This window comes from Anopheles merus, chromosome 2L, assembly GCF_017562075.2.
Source record: "Anopheles merus strain MAF chromosome 2L, AmerM5.1, whole genome shotgun sequence".
In the NCBI taxonomy this organism is placed as follows: domain Eukaryota; kingdom Metazoa; phylum Arthropoda; class Insecta; order Diptera; family Culicidae; genus Anopheles; species Anopheles merus.
The window spans coordinates 35665108-35683662 of NC_054083.1; the positions used below are offsets into that span (position 1 = coordinate 35665108).

General features: G+C 45.1%; 2 protein-coding genes across 8 annotated transcripts in view; one reads left to right on the plus strand and one right to left on the minus strand.

Moving 5' to 3' along the window:
- Positions 1 to 105: 105 nt before the first annotated feature.
- LOC121594485 overlaps positions 106 to 18555 on the minus strand; it is a 31099-nt gene continuing 12649 nt past the window's right edge. For 2 of the 7 annotated variants that reach the window (XM_041917771.1, XM_041917770.1), the window contains 20 exons: positions 18253 to 18433; positions 17719 to 18179; positions 17482 to 17650; positions 16978 to 17403; positions 16685 to 16903; positions 16291 to 16611; positions 16034 to 16216; positions 15819 to 15869; positions 13668 to 14000; positions 6710 to 6841; positions 6315 to 6638; positions 6041 to 6229; positions 5833 to 5970; positions 4829 to 5011; positions 4610 to 4741; positions 4040 to 4129; positions 2951 to 3107; positions 2718 to 2884; positions 2319 to 2642; positions 106 to 2232 (listed from right to left, as the gene is read on the minus strand). In XM_041917771.1, coding sequence (XP_041773705.1) covers positions 1862 to 2232; positions 2319 to 2642; positions 2718 to 2884; positions 2951 to 3107; positions 4040 to 4129; positions 4610 to 4741; positions 4829 to 5011; positions 5833 to 5970; positions 6041 to 6229; positions 6315 to 6638; positions 6710 to 6841; positions 13668 to 14000; positions 15819 to 15869; positions 16034 to 16216; positions 16291 to 16611; positions 16685 to 16903; positions 16978 to 17403; positions 17482 to 17650; positions 17719 to 18179; positions 18253 to 18433 — 4551 coding nt within the window. In that variant the 3' untranslated portion in view covers positions 106 to 1861. Of the gene's footprint in view, positions 2233 to 2318; positions 2643 to 2717; positions 2885 to 2950; positions 3108 to 4039; positions 4130 to 4609; positions 4742 to 4828; positions 5012 to 5202; positions 5511 to 5832; positions 5971 to 6040; positions 6230 to 6314; positions 6639 to 6709; positions 6842 to 13667; positions 14001 to 15818; positions 15870 to 16033; positions 16217 to 16290; positions 16612 to 16684; positions 16904 to 16977; positions 17404 to 17481; positions 17651 to 17718; positions 18180 to 18252; positions 18434 to 18555 lie in introns of those variants that run through there. The other 5 variants (XM_041917774.1, XM_041917773.1, XM_041917772.1 and 2 more) reach the window with 4 other exon arrangements.
- Positions 6190 to 18555, plus strand: part of LOC121594487 (protein phtf) — a 32081-nt gene continuing 19715 nt past the window's right edge. Inside the window, exon 1 of the mRNA XM_041917778.1 lies at positions 6190 to 6256. The gene's annotated coding sequence lies outside the window, so the exon portion shown is untranslated. The remainder of the gene's footprint in view (positions 6257 to 18555) is intronic.

The window sequence follows — 18555 nt, forward strand, 5'->3', positions numbered from 1 at the left end:
CCTTTTTGGATACGATACGATCGTGGACCGGCTTACTACGATGGATGTAATAAATCCGAATAAAACCAAAAAAAAAAATGCGAAAAATGCACAACAGAGAGTGGATAGTGAATGGAGTGTGTTTTATTGCTTAACGAGAATTCAAACTACTACACACAAACACGCACAACAACTAGTCTTTCGTCCAGCTTTAGTTTGCTACCAACTTACGAGGAAGCTTGCATTTTATTTACAGCATTTATGACGCATTATTATTACTTTGTTTTGTGAGGCATATCAATGTTCGTTTAACGTTATTACAGTTTGTTTTTACTACATTCAAGTTGTTTTTTTTTTCTTAAATCAGTGTTTCGTTTTTTCGTCAATCTGGCACTGTTTTGCAGGAAACAGGAAAGCTGGTAACATCAAGCAAAAGAACATTTTGGATCATTATTTAAAAGAGGCTATGAAGAGTTTCTGGCATTAAAAGTCTTAATATATAAACAGGATACAGAGACAGAAAGAGCACAAAACAGTACACAAAAAAAACACAGACAACATATTTTTTTAATTAAATAAACTAATCGGTAAAGGGCACAAACACAACAGCAGAAGGTCAAACGGAAACAAAACCCTTTCTACTAAATTACTAAACTTCTAACAGGTTGCACACAACAGTAGACAGCTGCTTTGGCTGAAGCAGCTGGCGCTACCTCTGAAACTGGTGGCCTGTCGTTTTGTCGTCGTCAGTATCTCATGTCGTTTCGGTAGTGTCTTTTCGCAAATTGTTGTTCGCACTGTCGTGCGCCCACACACACACACACTAAACACTCGGGATGTGATGCAGCACGTTTTTGCATAAACACACACACACTTACACACGCGTGCTGTTGGCAAAAGAGGGACACACATCCTCGATCGTGTGGTGCACGTGCGATGGAACCCAGTGAAAACGGGTAAAGTATATCGTGAGCCGTGTATTTCTCTCCCTCTGAACGGTAAAACATCCGCGACACGCTGTGGGATGCGCGGTTGAGCTTCTTCCTGCAGTACGTTAACGTTACGTTGTGCTACGTTAACGTTACACGTTGAATTTCTCCGAAATGGAATAAAAATGCATGCATTGTGAGCAGGTCCGTGTCAATAGCACAGTTCAATACGATTTCGTGTGTTCATCCTCTACATTTTTTTTTTGGTTCTATGTTTCACAATTTTTCTCTCTTTTTTACCAAAAAAAGGATACAAGTTTTGTTTTCAGCTACTTTATCCTGCTTTTGTTTTATGTTTGTTTTTCACCCCCAAAGGGATTTGCTTTAACGTTATGGGTTATGTCGTCTTGTTCGTTATTATCATCTTCATCATCATCTTTATCATCATCATGATCACAGCGAAGAACATGTTGTAATTTATCGATCAATTTGTTTATTGCTCATCTTTGGTCTGTTTTGTTTGTTTTTCTTCTCTTGTTCTGCCGCTTCAGCTCCTCTCCACTGTTTGCATACGTTGCTTTGTTTTACCATAACAAAATTAAACCATTTTATCTCATCTTCGCATCTCTTCTTGCTTAGTTCGGTGTCTGCTTTTCCGGGGCAGTTGTTCTGTGGATCAATGGAACGGCGGAGGTTGGTGAGAGAGGGAAGGATACACACAAAAAAAATGGGAAAAGATCGACCCAACAAATGTCCGCCTCTTCGAATATGGATCTCACGCTGCCGCTTCTTGTGCCCCGCCACTTTTGTCCACACTCTATCGAGCACGATCAACTAACGATCGTAGCTGCGTTTGATTGTTCGCCTGCATTTTTTTCTCTGTCTGTCTAACGCTTACACTGGAAGAATATGTACCCTAAAGAGAGAGAGTGCGCCGGGCCGGTTCGCTAGCATTAGTTTTGCTTCGGATGCGGTACCGGTGCGGGCGGGGCAGGCTTGAAGCACTGTAGCAAAAATGCAGTGTAGATGACGAACCCGAGTCCGAGCGCGATCAGTGCGTACATGAAGATGTTCAGCTCCGGCTGGCGGAATCGGTTCTTGCGCAGCCACTCGAGCACGTCCTGCTCGTCGTACATGTCGCCCCGGTAGATGCTGGGGAAGCGCTTGCGGAAGTACACGATCGCGGGCAGCTTGGTGACGCCCCACTTGCGCGCGTACCGCGGATCGCCCATCTTGACGAAGGTAATGTCCAGGTTGTCCGTTTCGCTGTCGATCAGCTCGAGCCTTTCCAGCACGGCCTCGCTCTCCTCGTGATCTTCCTCGACTGTGAAACGGAACGCTCTCGCGATTAGTGTGAATGTCCAGGGCGGGACATCGGAACAGCGCAACACTCTTCCGATCGATACTTACAGAAATAGACGGCCAAGAATTCGTTCTCGTCCAGCAGCTTGTTCAGCATCTTGCGATTCACCTCCTCGATTTCGTTCTTGATCTCGAACACGTCCTGCGACGTGAGCCAGTTCATGACACGCTCGTGATCGTGCATGTCACCGTCGTACAGCATCGGGATCTGCTTGCGGTAGTACACCAGGGACGGGATCGTCGTCACGCCATACTTGTGTGCCGCGTCCAGGCTGGCCACCTTGACAAAGTCGATACCGTACAGGTCCACCTCACCGTCAATCAGCTCCAGCTCCTCCAGGATGTCGTCACACTCGGCACAGTCTTCATCGTCTGTATAGGGCAAGAAGCGATCATGCCGTAAGATATCAAGGATAGATGATCCTCACTCTAGCAGGGTTAACTTACAGTAGAACACACACAGCAGTGGCGACTGTTCCATCAACCGATCCAGCATACGCTCGTTAACTTCCTCGATCTCGTCCGCCAGCTCACGGTTGTCATCGTCCACCAGCCACTCCAGCACGGACTGCTCGTTCTGAAGATCACCCTCGTAGATCAGTGGGTTACCGTTTCTAATGGCGAAGAGAGGAATAGTTTGTCAACTCATTCTCATAAGAGTTTGAAGGTCGGTGGCCTACCTGAAGTACACCAGCGCCGGGAATGTCTTGATGGAGTAGCGCTTCGCCAGCTGTGGATCCTGAATCTTTACCATGTGTATACCGAACACATCCAGCTCGTCGTCGATCACCTCCAAACCCTCCAGGATCTGATCGCAAATGTTGCAATTGATCTTGTCTGTCGATGGAAGGCATAAAAACGGAATTAGTGATCCTCAAATAGAATATATACTCTAGAAGATGTGGAAATCAACATTCAAAGAGAATGAGAGAGAGTTACATCCAAGGAAACAGAGAGAGAAAGGCGCACAAAACGGTAGAGCTGAAGAAATGAAGGAAATAGTTTTTGCCACAATAAAACATTGAGCATACGCAGGAAGAAAGCATCGATGGAGTATTGTTTTTTTTTATATAAACACACGGTGCCAGTTTAGGCGAAACAAAAACAACGACAACAGACTGTATACAGTGGGGCGGGATGGATGGTACAGGGAGCAGGACACAGACATACTGCCGAAGACGTTCATCCGGTGGAAGAGCCAAAAAACAATAACGAGCATTCTCGCGGGCACATCGATCGGAAAGGACACATTCGGCAAGGAATTTCAGTAAGCGCAGGACATGTTTAGGGGTTGATGGGCAAATCGTTGCCGGCGCCATCCGTGTGTCGGGCGGAAAGCTTCAGAAGAGCCTGATTGTTTACAGACAGATAAGGCATAGGGGACAAGCTGTTAGGAAGACATCTTGGAGATCGCGATTGAAAGGACATAGATGAGGAAGATCAAAGCACAGAACATCGTATAGGCATAGAAAGGTTGCATGGTAGGGTTCATGTGTTCCCCGACACAAACGGAATGCCAAAGTGAGGACAAATGTATACAGACATTATTGAAGAAAGAGCTATAAACAAGAAGGGGAGCCAAGGGCAGGGAGAAACAGCGTTTGTTAAAACGGCTAGCAGCATGAACATGAAGACAAACAGAGAGAACACGGAACAGATAGAGGGAGTCACCAAGGCTTCACATAGTACACGAGGATAACATAGACAAATTGATAAAGAAAATGGGTGGATTTGGGGAGGCTTATCTGAATTGGATTGCTACTATATACCTGAAATTCCTTCCCGTGCAAATTCCTTTCGCTTGCGGATGTTTTCCGCGGAACAAAAACTTCGGCAGTACGAGGGTGATTTGAATTTGTCTGTGTTGGTGGTGTGTGATACAATGCGCAAGAAAGTGTTGTTTGAAGTGTATATGTTTGTATGTGAGTGCGGGTCCAGCAAAAAAAAAGGCAAACAGTGGAAGGATATTGAAGTGTAAATAACGCAACAAGAAGATCCGCACAACATCCGGAAGGTGCGATATTATCAAAATAAAGAATAAAATGTGAACGGTGCGTGGAATCGTTTAATCGTTGGTGGTGCGGTAAAAAAAAAGAAAAGAAGAAGAAGATAACAAAGAAAAAGAGAAAAACATATTAGGAACTGTTTGAGGGTTTTGCTACCATTTTGCCACATTGACGGTAAATCGGGTGCAACAAAAATGATGGGGCGATGGGAGGGATTTACAATTTTGAGGTGCATTCTTCAGCAATTGGGAGAGAAGGGCCAATCGATCTGTGGGCGTCGGGAAGTTGGAAGTTGGGGAAGAAAGAGAACAAAAACACGTGCGTAGCACTTACAGAAGTACACGGCCAGGTACTGCGTTTCGTCCACCATCGATTCCAGCATGACGCGCGTGATCAGTTCGATGCGATCTTCGGTCTTTTGCGTGATCAACCATTGCAGGACTTCTTCCTCCTCATCCAAGGAACCTTTGAAGTGAGACCAGTAAGAAGAGATGTTATTATAAAGGATACGGATATCTCTATATTGAGTAACCATAGTAACAGTAACCATACCTTCAAACACATTCGGCACGTTGTCTTCGAAGTACACCAGCACCGGGTACTCGGAGATGCCGTACTGTTCCGCGATCGAGAGATCGTCCGTCTTGACGAACATGATGCCATGTCGGTCACAGTCGTCGTCGATGTTTTCCAGCGATTCCAGCACACCCGAACACTGCTCACACTCGTCCGTGTCTTTGGCGTCGTGGGAAGATATGGACAAACACAAACTTAAGTTAATATCTCTATAAACCAACCAGCAAACAGGTTCCTTCCGGGGGAGAATTACAGGTTACAGAACACGTTAGAATGTGCATTAATTTTAGTAGTTTTAATACACAAAGGTAGGCTCGCTATAAAGGGTGTGCTCGGAAATGGAACAAGCCTTTCCAAGCCCAAGCTCATGCAACAGTGATGTGTGGCGTGTGGATTGGATCTTTTGGGACTCTGGAAAACTCTCTTGGAACTGAGGATTTCTGGGGCGAGTTTGCTATAGCTATACCCTCCACGGATGACGGTGCAGCCGCCGGTGGCGGTGTTGGTGGCGGGGTCGATGGAGCATCACCCTCGGTATCCTCTCCGTCGTCCACTACCTCCGCGGAGGTCGCTGCATCGAGCAGCCCCTTGCGCTCCTTCGCCTTGCGCTGCTTTTTGGCACCCTTCGTGAAGCAAGCCTCACAGGTCGTTTTGTTCCCTAGAGATCCCCGTGCCGTAAATTTACACATAAAACAATAAAGAAAGGTGTGTAGGTGTATGTGCGTATAAGAGAGTTATCATCAGTTGATGCAGATCAGTTGGTATTAATGTTTACACAGTGTGTGTGTTTTGTGCTACATAAATAGGTGTACATTCAAAGAATTCAGTGCTCTGTGATGGCCAAGAAAACAAAAAACCTAAACATAATCTCAAATGTCAAATCATATTAGCACATTTTGGAGCAAAACGTCAGTTAACACTGACACTCCACAGCCTACTGCACATGGGGTACGTTTGCTGGGTGCGCTGCAATTACTTACAGAAGTACACAGCCAGTGCGTTGGAATCTTCGATGAGAGCCAGCAGTTTCGGTCCATCCAAATCCTCGATGACGTCACCGCCGGGGTTCTTCTGTGTCATAAGCCAGTTCAAGATTTCGTCTTCATCGTTAAGATCGCCTACGAAAAGGGAACAAACGTTGCGTAACGGTGTACGCTTTTTCGCTCCGAAGAAAGATGACCTGCTTACCTGCGTAGATGACAGGTTCCTTTGATGACAGCTTGAAGAAAACGATACCGGGCAGCGCGTACACACCGAGCTCCTTTGCCATCTGCTTGTCGTCGATCTTGACAAAGTTAATGCCGGCACCGTCCGCCTCGTCATCGATGTGTTCGATTTCGGCCAGCACGCGTGGACACTGCTTGCAATCGTCGCTATCTACGCAACCACGGACAACATGATAAGGTATGTTTTAAACGCTTCTTCCCTTTACATACAATTCCCACTGTGAGAACACACTTACAGAAGAACACAGCTAAATAGTCCGATGCTTGGCGAATCTTCTGGAACATCTTTCGGTTAACCTTCTCGATGTGGTCGGTCATCTCCATGTTGTGCGGATCGGTCAGCCAGTCGAGCAGTTCCTCCTCGTCGTCGATGTCACCGTCGTAGTTGATCGATTTTCCCTTCCGGAAGTAGGTCACACCGGGCGGGTTGCGGAAGCCAAACTTCTTCGCCATCAGACGGTCGCTGCACTTCACCAGCAGAATGCCATAGTCGGCCGCCTCGTCATCGATCAGCTCAATGTGGCGCAGAATCTTGGGCGTGTTGGGATCGTCCTCGACATCTGGGAATCAAGACACGAAGGAGTTGGCATGTTTGTTTTGCAAAGACGACGACTACGCTTTGGACACTTACAGAATACAACCCCGAGGAAGTCTTGGCTATCGATCAGGCTTAACAGTTCGTCTCGTTCCACCTCCTGGATGCTTTCGTCCGTCTTCTGTCCGTGCATCCAATCCAGCACGTCGTATTCGTTCAGCAGGTCACCTGCGAAAGTATCATCACAAATCCGACCATTTGGGCACAGCCAACCGTGTGGGCAGAGTGACCACGGTAGATAGAAAGTAGATAGAAAGTAGATAGTTTGAGTAACCACATTAATTAGTCATTAATTAGCATTATATGTCAAGCAGCACTTCTAGTGACGACAGCTCCAAGGAGGAATTACTGTGCACTATTGGCATTAGAAATACTTACATCCTGCAGTGGGCTAATATGAACTACCAAAAGTTGCATCACATGTACGGACGTGTGTAAAACAAGGTAGAGGTGCGTAAAGATAGATTTACACAGCGAGAGAGCGAGAGAGAGAAGGAGCTATGAGAGATGATGTTGTGAGAAATGGACAAAAAGACCACGTTGAACAAAACGCAAACAGTTAAAGAATTCGTCACATGATAGGGATAGACCGTTTTGAAAACTGTAAACACGGAATCGTTGTTTTTTTTTTTTTTGGTAATTGGTTTCACTTTCTTTGTTTCCATTTTTCAGTAAAAGTAAAAGATAAAAAGGCATTTTAACAATAAGGGAGGATGGTTTTCTCGATCCTTTTAGCTCTTAGTTATTTCTTGCTTCTCCTTTCGTTTGAATTTTTCTTCTCGTTTGTATGTTCACTTGTTTTGAGTTTCTAGAATAGAAACGTTTGTTTTTGTTTTGTTTTGTTTTACTCTTGCCTGCTCCTTTGAGAGTTTCATTCTGCGAACAGTTTTGCATTTGTTTCGTTTGTATTTCAGCATACTCGCTTTCATCGTTCCACTATTTTATCTTCTCACTCATATGTTTGAGTTTAATTAGTTTTATCTTTTCCACTAACTATCATTTCCTTCTTTGAACCACACAATCATCATTGGTGGGTGACTTTGCAATTTGTATGAAATAGTTCTAGTCTTCTTCTTTGAATACAGTTTTACTTTTTTGTTCCACTTTCTGTTCGTTTTCTCTTTGAGTTTTATCACTTCTGCTTCCTACTTTCTCCCTTTTCCCCCCGGGCTCTTTTATTACATTTTGTTGTCTTTCTCTTCTCTGACTAGATGTTTGCTTCTTTGAAAGTTTGACAACCGTACACTATACTCAAATTAGTTCACGCGTTGTGTGTCGTTTGTTTACCATTTTCACCCCGAAAAAAAATCTAACCACAAAATCACAGAAACAATAGCGGCATTGAACATGTTTGCAGGATATTTATAAAATATGCACCGAATGCTTCCGAGAGTTTGAGTTTGAGGAGTGTACAATTTTGATACGGTTTTTGCTTTGTAAGGTTTTGTTGTTTTGTTGTTTGGAAACAAACTCGAGCTTTTCTTCTCTTCATCAACGCTTGTTCGTCTTCGTCCTCGGGCAGTGTGCAATAGCGCGTTGGTTAGTAAATATTTCAAAACGATTAAACTGCATTTTTCCAACAAACAAGCGTAACAAGCCCACCCCAGCTCACGGCAACTGTTCACGTGTTGCAATTTTTTTTTTCTAAATCCTTCCTAGTTGTCTACGAATGATGCGACACACATCTCGCGTCCACCGTGTCCCGCAATATCGATCGAGCGAGACAGAGAGAGGAAAAGAGTATACATATTTAAAATATATATTTATAAGTATGCACACAAACGGCTAAAAAACGTGATAAAAAAGGCAAAAAAACATCCAAAACTGCGTGCAAAATTCATCAAATAGTTATTGAAACTAATAACAAACAAACAAAAAATCGTTCTTAAAAAAGAGCTTTGTGTAACACAGTTTCAGTGCGAGTTGCGAGTGTACTAAGGTTGTGAAGTGCCTTTCGTGAGAGGGTTCGTCGCTTCGTTGCCCAAAGCTCGTTGTGCAAGTATAAGCCTACTTTGGGCAACGGTAGCCAACCAGTGGTTAGTTGTTGGTGGTCGTCCCATTTTCGATCGGGAGCTTGCTGCGTCCTCTCAAAACGCAGCGCATTTTGCCATAACAATATAAACAGGTAAATAGTGTTTACTACTATACTCTATCGACAAAACCACGTTGCAGTCTATGTTGAGTGAAACAGTTGCGAGAGAAAAAAAAGAACGGTAACAACAACGAAAAGAGTAGTGTGTGTGTGTATATCAGAATATAAATAACGATAATAACCCACCAGCGCCTGGCACTGGCATCGAGCGCAGGCATATCTAAATTACATCGCGGAAAAAGTAGTAGACGTATTAGACATAGTAATAGTAGTAGTAATAGGCAATAGTCGTAATAGTACTGCTTTTTTCCCTAAATTCGTGCGAGGTTTTCTGTCAAAATGTGCTCCGTTTGCTAGTAGTAACAATAGGAAGGTGCAGCTTTTCTACAGCCTTTTTTTTCTAATTGGTTTCCCATTGGTTAGTTTTGTTTTGCATTTATATTTAAAAAAAGCACACACCCACATGATAGCGTGTTTTTGCAGAAGCGTGCTGCACCTATGTGTGTACGGGCAGGACGACACGTTCGTTGTCCGTCCGTCCGTCCGTCCGTCTCAGTCTAATGCTAAGCGCGATAGATTGGAGAGCAAAGTTTTCTGCTTTTTTTAGCTTTGTTAATTTTTGTTGCTTTTTTGTTAGTTTTTTTTTTTATAAAAAAACATTTCATCGCCATCATTCTTTGAAAGTTTTGTTTGATCTTCATCTTGTGTGATGTTTACTCATACTTTTAAGTATTTTGCTTGACTTTTGTTTCATCTTTTTGCGTTTGACTTTTGCTTCTCTACGTTTTCTTGTTTAGTTTTGTTTCCTTTCCTCTCAAAATCTGTTTCTGTACTATATACAAAGTATTAAAATATTTCTCACCTTCTTCTCACATGATTTTGGATGGTTTTGAAATCATCTCGTTTGACAACTCGTTTTCATCTCTTAACTAACGTCATAAGGTTACTTGCCCGGCCCTCCACAACGATTGCACGGTTGCTGTCAATTGTTGCTACCTTTTGTTTGTGCGTCACCCAACCAGTACACCCTTTAACAAATGAAATACACGTTTAAAAAAAACGCAGTGAACCGTCTCTTTCCTACACTGCGGGAAGGCTAAGGAGGAGTGAGTTGCTTTCCACGATGCCATTATCGTTCGTTGCGTTAAGCTGTATGCAAGATAGAAGACATAACACAACAGTTGTAGTAAGCAGTTCTAATGATTGAATGATAACGGTAAGAACGATACGGTTAAGACGTGTGGGGAAAGAAGGAGGAGGAGGTACAGGGTAGTTTGGCCAACTACGCAAACCGCATCCGTTACCGCTTACCACCAGCCGAGCTTACCGAACAGTCCATCATCGTCATCGTCACCGTCGTCGTCCTTGGCGTCCTTTTTACCTTTGCCCGCCTTCGACTTGCTGCTGCTGCCGCCCTTGCCGGCCTTCTTCAGATCGAGCTGCTGGCGTTCCTGGGCCGCCTTCTTTTCCTTCGCGGCGGCCGCCGTTGCGTCCGCTACGTCCGACAGCTTCTTCTGCCGGAAGGCGAACTGGCTCTCCGCCTCGTCACTGTCCCGGCGGCTGATCTTCTGCGCTGCCATCTGCGTTACGCGGGTGTTCTTCTCGACCTTCGCCGGGCAACACCGGAACGAGTCGTCCTCCTTGGCGGTGGATTTTTTGTCCCGCTTTGTTACACGACCGGCGTGTCCCAGTCCAACGTAGAAACATTCGTCATCTGTGTGTTATACAAAAAACATTTTGTCAGATTTAGTGAATCCTAATTCAGCGGTTTGCGATTTTGTTTTAAAAGGGGCAGTTTTTGTTGTTGTTTGTTTTTTTTTGTTTGGTTCGAATCAAACTTGATCGTTGATCGTGGGGTTGGGTTTGTATTGCGATCTTAGCGGTTACGATTTTGCAGTGACTTAAAACTGATTAGGTACACAAAAAAGGGCGCAAAAAAGGGAAGGCATCAAACAGGGATTACATTCAGACGCACATTCGCAGCGGGGGTTTGAACATTTCTCGGAAGTTATCCTTATTGGGCCGGGGCTTGTGCTTTAAATGCATTCAATTTGATTCGAATGAGTGGGTTTTTCCCCCGGGGGAAGGGTTTTTTTTTGCTTCTCAGACACGCCATTGCGGATTGTTTATTGCTTAGCTTGATCGCATTAATGTCTTCCTGATGATGATTGAAAATCCTACTGCAAGTGGAACTTAGCCACTAATGTCAAGAAGCGCATGCAATTAGATGCGTTACCATTAATAATGACCTTGATTCGATTGAACAACAACAAAAGTATATAATTTTGTGAATTTAAAACACTATGGAACGAAAGTGTTCATAGAGAAACGAATTATTTTCCAAGATGTGAATCACTGACACCAAGTGTGAAACTATTTTGCCTATTATTCTTTTAAATCTGCTTGAAAAATACTGCTCGAATGTTTTGATGTTCGAAAATTGTCTACTCAGAAGCAGTAATACCGTTTTTCTTTGAACTATAACGAGCTTCTCTCGTCTTGGCGTTTCAATTCGTAGACAAAAAAACAGGAAATTGTTATTAACAAAAACAATATTCTAAACATAATTCTTCCATCGTAAGGCGCATTCGACTAACATTAGATAGAGGGGTGTCATCTTGTTTTTTGCTTTACTACCGATCTGTTTCCTGAAGTCTAGATGCCACTCTCCCCCCGGGGAAAACAGCTAATTTGGGTATGAATTAACTGACAAAATGTTTTTTGTAAACAAAACCAAATCACTACAAAACAAACATTTCTACATTGTTCCTCGCTGGGAGTTGACGCGCCAGTGTGTATTCTGCGAGTTTGGTTTTGCTCCGCTTAGTGTGTTTATAGCATTTGAGTGATCGCCATTCTAGGAGCCAACATTCCGCTGCTGGTGCTCGCCGCCGTTCATTCGTTGTTTGCGTAGATATTGGCTTATTTTGATAAACACTAGAACGTGTTTTTGTTAGACTATTATAAATAGTTTTACTTTTATGTTACAAGGAGCAACATTTAAATAATATACTAAGAGTAGAGCAAGAATACTAAGAGCTTGCAAGTCCACCTAGGATATGGCCACGTGCTTTTTGCTGTACACTTGATTGCTGTCGACAAGCAGGCAAGATTATTTTGCGATGAGCTGCGAAGGTGACACGAACTGTTTGTGGTGTATAGGAGAAACATCGTTCCAGCTTGTCTGTTGACGGTCGTTTTTTTTGTTCTCTCCAGTGATACATTACTCCCGGATCAGGGTCCCGGATCGCATACGACGTAACCGCAACGACAACATCATCCCAAAATAATCTCCTCTGCTAAGCTCGTCAAGCCCGTGTGCCGGTCATAGCAGTGGCCAATCCTAAAAGTACAGTGAATTTTGATTAGTGATTTACGATCGAGTTTTGCAATGAAGTTTGAAGTGTTACTGTTAACTTGAACTTTGTACAATTATTTCAATACTACCGATAAGCTTAATTATTTAGAGCTCTTACAGTCGTTCACGGTTCATCCTTTTATGTGCCTTTAAATCCTTCAACACTGTTTGGGATTTGTTTTCTTTTCTTTTGTTTCGTTGACGAGTAGTATTCAAAGTATTGAGATTGCTACAAGGAAACCAAGTACTCATTATGGCAGTTAACGAGAGGATACGAATGGAATGTTCAGATGAGCAGCCGGAATGGAGAAATAAATTACATCCCTGGTGAAGCAAAAAACCTTTCGACGTATAAACATTGTGTCAGCTAAATCATACGACCTAACAATTGCTGTCTCCGGGAGACTTTGGGCACAACAACAAAACATGTTCTTTAAAAGCGAGAATTCCGCTGTGAGCCCCCGACCCAATACATCTCTAGGTAGTGGACTTCCGAAGGTGATCAAAATAGGGAATAGTAGGAAGCGATAGGATGACAGAACAGTAACCTCCTTTTACTGGATTGGATTGGATTGGAAATAAAACAAAAAACATTACACTCACAAACAAACAAACAAACACACACTCATACAAATATACATTCCATTGGGCATTGTGAACGATCGAGTGGACTGCGCAAGATCCGTTAACGAATCGTTCTTGGTTTAGGTTGTACAATCTTAGCAGTGAGTTACAGGCATTACAAAACTGCAGAAAGTAGGAACGAACGCTTGAGTTGATAAATGATTGTGGTACGTAAATTTTTGAGTTGCCCTTTCGTGGTTGAGTTGTACACTTTAGATCTGTCTGACCTCGTTGTAGTGGACAGTGGAGTGGAAATAGAGGGATAGCGTGATGAAGGGTTGAAGCCTGACGCCATTATTCCATTTTCTTTTTACAAGATGATACACTCACACGTTCCTATCAACTACTTCCGACGGGCGGACGGACACCAGATGAGCGCCACGTGCAGCCACGTGTAGTAAGGGAGCAGTAGTATCGTACGGATGTTAATTGGTGCAATATATTGACTTGCGGTTATGTGCAGATAGTGACGCTCGATCAGCAGCTGACGAGTGACGAGACTATGCGACGAAGACGATTGAAGCAGAGGATCTTCTCCGACAAGAGCAAACTCGCTTCCCTCCTGCGAGATCTGTGTTAGCGTTAGCTACGTATGTACAGTGACCGGAAACAAACAACACGACACTAGATAGATACATGGTTTTTTGCACTAGGCTGTTACATAGGAAGAACACAGATAGATATAGAAAGATTTGCGAAAACCGAAACATTAGCTAGCCGGCGCTGAACCGGAATTGCGTGCGTACATCTACACAGTAAACACGATACACGACAGTTAAACTACCATTCGGAAACAATGGGTGAGAGAGTTAGAGAGCTAGCGACTACATAACCGGCTCCTCCATAAGCAACTCCTGGAGCGAGCGAAAGACAGAGAGAGAGAGAGAGAAAGAGAGGTGAACGAGAGAGAAACAAACTACCTTCGTCATCATCGACATCACGGGTAGTCTTTTTCGCAACGTTGGATCCCTTGGAGGGTGACTGGGCAGCCTTGCCGGTGCCGCTCTTGCCGGACTTGCTAGCCGGCGGCGCCGGGGCCGGAGCGGACTTGGTCGTCTTGCTCTTGCCGGAGTCCTTGCCAGAGGTGGCTGCACCTGCACCGGGTGCCTTCGGCTGCTCTACCGCATCCAGCCTCGGAATGGGCTTCAGCTTCTTGCCACCGGAGCGCTTCTTATCGATACGATCCTCGCGATCGAGATCTTCCACACCGTCGGTGTAGCGTTTGCGAAGTTTCGGCTTCGGTAGCTTATTGTCTGGAAGAAATGAGCGGTGTTGAGGAATGGCAAGGCGGGAGGTGGGATGTTTAAGAAAAGGGAAAAAGGAGGATTTAATGAAAAAAATGCTTGTATAAAGGTTACGGGATGGTAGCAAGTCCTTATCCTTATACTAGCTCTAACATCAAAGGTAGTAGACAACGGAGCGCGACGACGACCACAACGGCGACGACAACGAAGACGACGGCAACCATCGAGTGAGTGGCACAGTGATGTGTGATACAACGGTGAAGACAGGACGCAACAGACTGTGCAGACTACATCGACACGAACATCACGATTTTTAGTATATACACCAATAGGGGTCCCCCTGTAGGTACCTGATACGGTAGTAATCCAATTCACGCACAAGCGTTCGTTCGGTGTGCGCGTACGGACAAGGGAGCAGGGTTGGGTTAGGGAAGGGCATGGGGATAGGCTCTTGTTGCAAACATACGAATAGATATCTGACTACGTGTTTGGAAGGTATGTGACTGTGAGCAATGACACGTCATCAAAACGCGTCACATGCCGGAAAAAGGAAACTCACAGAGCCCACCCGTCATGCGACAGAAGAGTGCGAACTGCGAAGGCTGCTTCGGCACACTACACATCGCTAACAGGGAGTTGTTTGCTAATTGGCAAAGTTTGGCGCTACGCTATAGGTGGTGGCAAATTATTAATTACCCAAAACAGTCACTGATCTAGTTCAATCAGGCAATTGCTAGTGAGAGGAGCAAACGGATAAAGAAAGAATGGAAGAACATCTAAGGTGCCACCTAGCGTCGTTAGAAAACAAAACATCCAGACTACGGGAGCGGAGCACTACGCTGCAGAACACCGAAAACACTGTGCACGATACGAAACGAAAGTGGTGACAGCCCATCAAAAACGAGTAAAGAGTTCAACTCATGCTGTTGCTGCTGCTGCTGCTGTAGCTGATGCGTCTGCTGCCGTGTTACCTAGCCCGTTGAACAACGAACGACCTGTGGTTGTGCCTGGCGTTGGCGCCGATGGACGCAGAATGGAACGTTCCGGAACGCCGGCCCGGGCACGCGCCTCCGCCAGCAGCAGTGCCTGGCGGGCTTCCTCCTCCGGATCGGAAAACACGACCGGTACGCGCTCCCTGACCATGCCGTACTTCTGCTTGATATCGTACTTTCCTGCGCGGATTGGACAGACAGGGCGATCAGAGATACAGATGAACGGGGGCGGGGGTATGAGTCTGAAGTATGGAATGTCTAATGGTTGCAGCATTGAGGTTGGGAAAGCGGCAAACTCGGGAAAACTAAACGTATTTTTGGAATGGCTTTCAAGCCTTTCAACATTCAGCCGTTCAATGTTGAGAGCTGGGCATGGAATGGTATGGAACAAGTGGAAGCAAGAACACCAATCATCGTTTGGTTTTAAAGAAGCGAGGACCCAATTGGTGCAATGAGTATTCGTTTTTGGAAGATGGTGAAATTAAGTGGCGACGTTTCTTAGCTTTCAAAGGAGAACTAGCATGGCCATGGAATGCTATCTGGTAGCTGAGATGGTAGAGGAATGGTTTTCTGTACGGGAATAGTACATACGATCGATGCAGCTCGTGGAACAAAAACGAAACAAAAAAAAGAATAACGAGATAACAGAATAACAGAACAAAAAACTCGATCAAAAACGATAGCACAAAGACGATGGAACGAAATCGAAAAATGGCAAGAGGGATCGAAAAAAATCTGTGGATAGAGCACGAACTACCGAAGGTTCATTTCCCCTGTCGGTCGGACTTAGCATTGAAGGTAGCTTATACAACTAAGGACACAATTCCGTTCTTACTTTTGTGATCAATTAGCCACTGCAAGATGCGTTTTTCGTTCTTGAGATTACCTGTGAAGAGAGGAGAAGAAAATGTGAAAAGAGAAGAAGAAGGAGGAGGAAAGATGTGGAACAGGTAATTTGGAGAGTGTTTGGAGAAGATTGGTACATTACTCGTATGGATATTTCACATTAACCATACGTGATCTTCGACTGTGAGGGGAATTGATTCATACCATCATACATAATCGGGACGCCGGTTTCGTAATATACCAGGGCCGGGAACGAGAAGATTCCGATCTCGTGGGCCAGCTTCTCATCGTTAGCCTTCACAAACTGGATGTGGTGCTTGTCCGTGTCGTCATCGATGGTTTCCAGCTTCTCAAGAATTTTGGGGCAGGTTTCGCAGTCGTCATCGTCTGTTCGAAGTTCAAAGCAAAACCGAAGGCTATAATCACATGCACAGTCTAAGATCCTAACAATGAGCACTTACAGAACAGTACAGCCAGATGTTCAACCTCGTTTACCAACACTTGCAGCGTTTTGCGGTCAACCGATTCGATGATCTCGGGCTTGGTGTTGTACTGCTCCAGCACCCATTCAAGGATCTCCTCCTCCTTCATCATGTCGCCGGTGTAGATCGTGCGGAACTTGTTGCGATAGAACACCAGGGCGGGCAGCGTTTCGAGATCGTACTCCTTGTCGATGTCTTCGTCGGACGTCTTGACGAAATCGATGTCCTTCTCCTCGCACTCGTCGTCGATGTTTTCCAGCTCGGCAATGATCTTCTGGGCCTTCTTGTCATCGTCATGATCTGTGAAGGAGTTGATGTCATTAGAAGATACCGGATAATGTTTAATTATCGCAGCTTTGCCGCGTGATCTTACAGAAGAACACAACAATGTGCTCGTTTTCGGACAGGATCTTCTCCAGCATCTTGATGTTCACTTCCTCAATCTTGCCGGGAATTTCGAGCGTTTCCTCATCGGTCAGCCAGGCCAGAACCTCATCCTCGTCGTTCAGATCGCCCGAGTAGATCAGCGGATCCTTGTTGCGGAAGAACACCAGCGATGGCAGGTTCTTGATGTTGTACTTCTTGGCAGTGACTGAAAACAGAAAAAGAAATCATCAACATAATGCTCCACAGGTTCAGATGCTCACACTCGAAAGTCTTCCATACCCATATCTTCGGTGGTAACAAAGATGATGCCGGCCTCATCCAGCTCATCGTCGATGTTTTCGAGATCGTCCAGAATCTTGTCGCACTTTTCACCCTCCTCGCAAGCGCCGCTAAAGTACACGCACACGTACTCGTGATCGTCGATTAGATCCTGCAGAATCTCGTCCGTCACCTCCTCGATGGTGGCCGAGTACTTCTGCAGCTTGAGCCATTCGAGCACTTCCTCCTCGTTCATCAGATCACCCTCGTAGATGGCCGGGATTTCGTTCTCGAAGTACACCAGGGCGGGCAGATGGTCGAGACCGTACTCGCGCGCTTCCTCGGCGTTATCGAGACGGGCAATGACAATCTCTTCCTTTTCCAGCTCATCGTCAATGTTTTCCAGCTCGTTCAGCACGCGGATGTCCTGCTTGTCGTCTTTGTCGTCTGAGTGAGAGGGAAGAAGAGATTGTATTTTCGTCTTCCTGTGCTGGGCGAAATTGTTTGATGCTGCAAACTACTTACAGAAGATGATAGCAACGTGATCGTACATCTGCATCAGCTTGTCCTTCATCTCGTCGGTGATTTCAGGAATTTCGGAGTGACGCTTCTGATGCACCAGCCAGCCGAGCAGCTCTTCCTCCTTCAGCAGATCACCTTCGTAGATGTGCGGAATGCCGCGCTCAAACAGAATCTAAAGAATAGACACAATCGGTATAAGCATGATCGATCAAGACTCATCGTTATCTTCCTTGGACTTACCATAGTAGGCAGTTCCTCAATGCCCCACTCCTTGGCCTCATTGTCGTCATCGATCTTGACGAAGGCAATATCATTCTGATCGCACTCGTCATCAATGTTCTCCAGCTCAGCCAACACCTTCTGGGACGTCTTCGAGTCCTTGTCGTAGAACAGCACAGCAACATGCTGCATCTTCTCCACGATCATGTCCAGCATTTCATCCGTAACGTCCTCAATTTCGTCGCTGCTCGTCTGACGCTCCAGCCAATCCAGCACGTCCTCTTCCTGCTCGAGGCTACCCTCGTACACGGTCGGGATGCCCTGCTCGAAGTAGACTAGCTTCGGGAACTTGGTGACACCGTAGTCCTTCGCCTCCTCGACGTCATCCATCTTGACAAAGTTAATGCCGAGTTGATCGCACTCATCGTCGATGTTTTCGAGCTCGTTCAACACCTTTTCCGATTTCTTGTCATTGTTGTCATCTAACAAGAAAATAACGCACAGGTCGAAAAATTAGTACCTCAAGCCAAAGAGTCACTTTTGAAGTGTACGTACAGAACAGAACGGCGATCGATTTGCCTTCCTTGATCAGCTTGTCCAGCATCTCGTCGGTAACATCCTCGATCTCGTCCTTCTCCAGCTGCGAGAGCAACCATTCCAGGATCTCCTCCTCGTCGGTAAGATCGTCATCGTAGACGTTGGGAATCTGCTTCTCAAAGTATACGATCGCTGGGACCTGCGGGCAAAAAAAAAAACAAAAACAAAAAGGTGTTATGAAAACCACGGAATAGATTATGGAAATTGCTGTTACAATAAAATGCTCTCGATGGTATCAAAAAACCTATCAGCAAGGTGGCT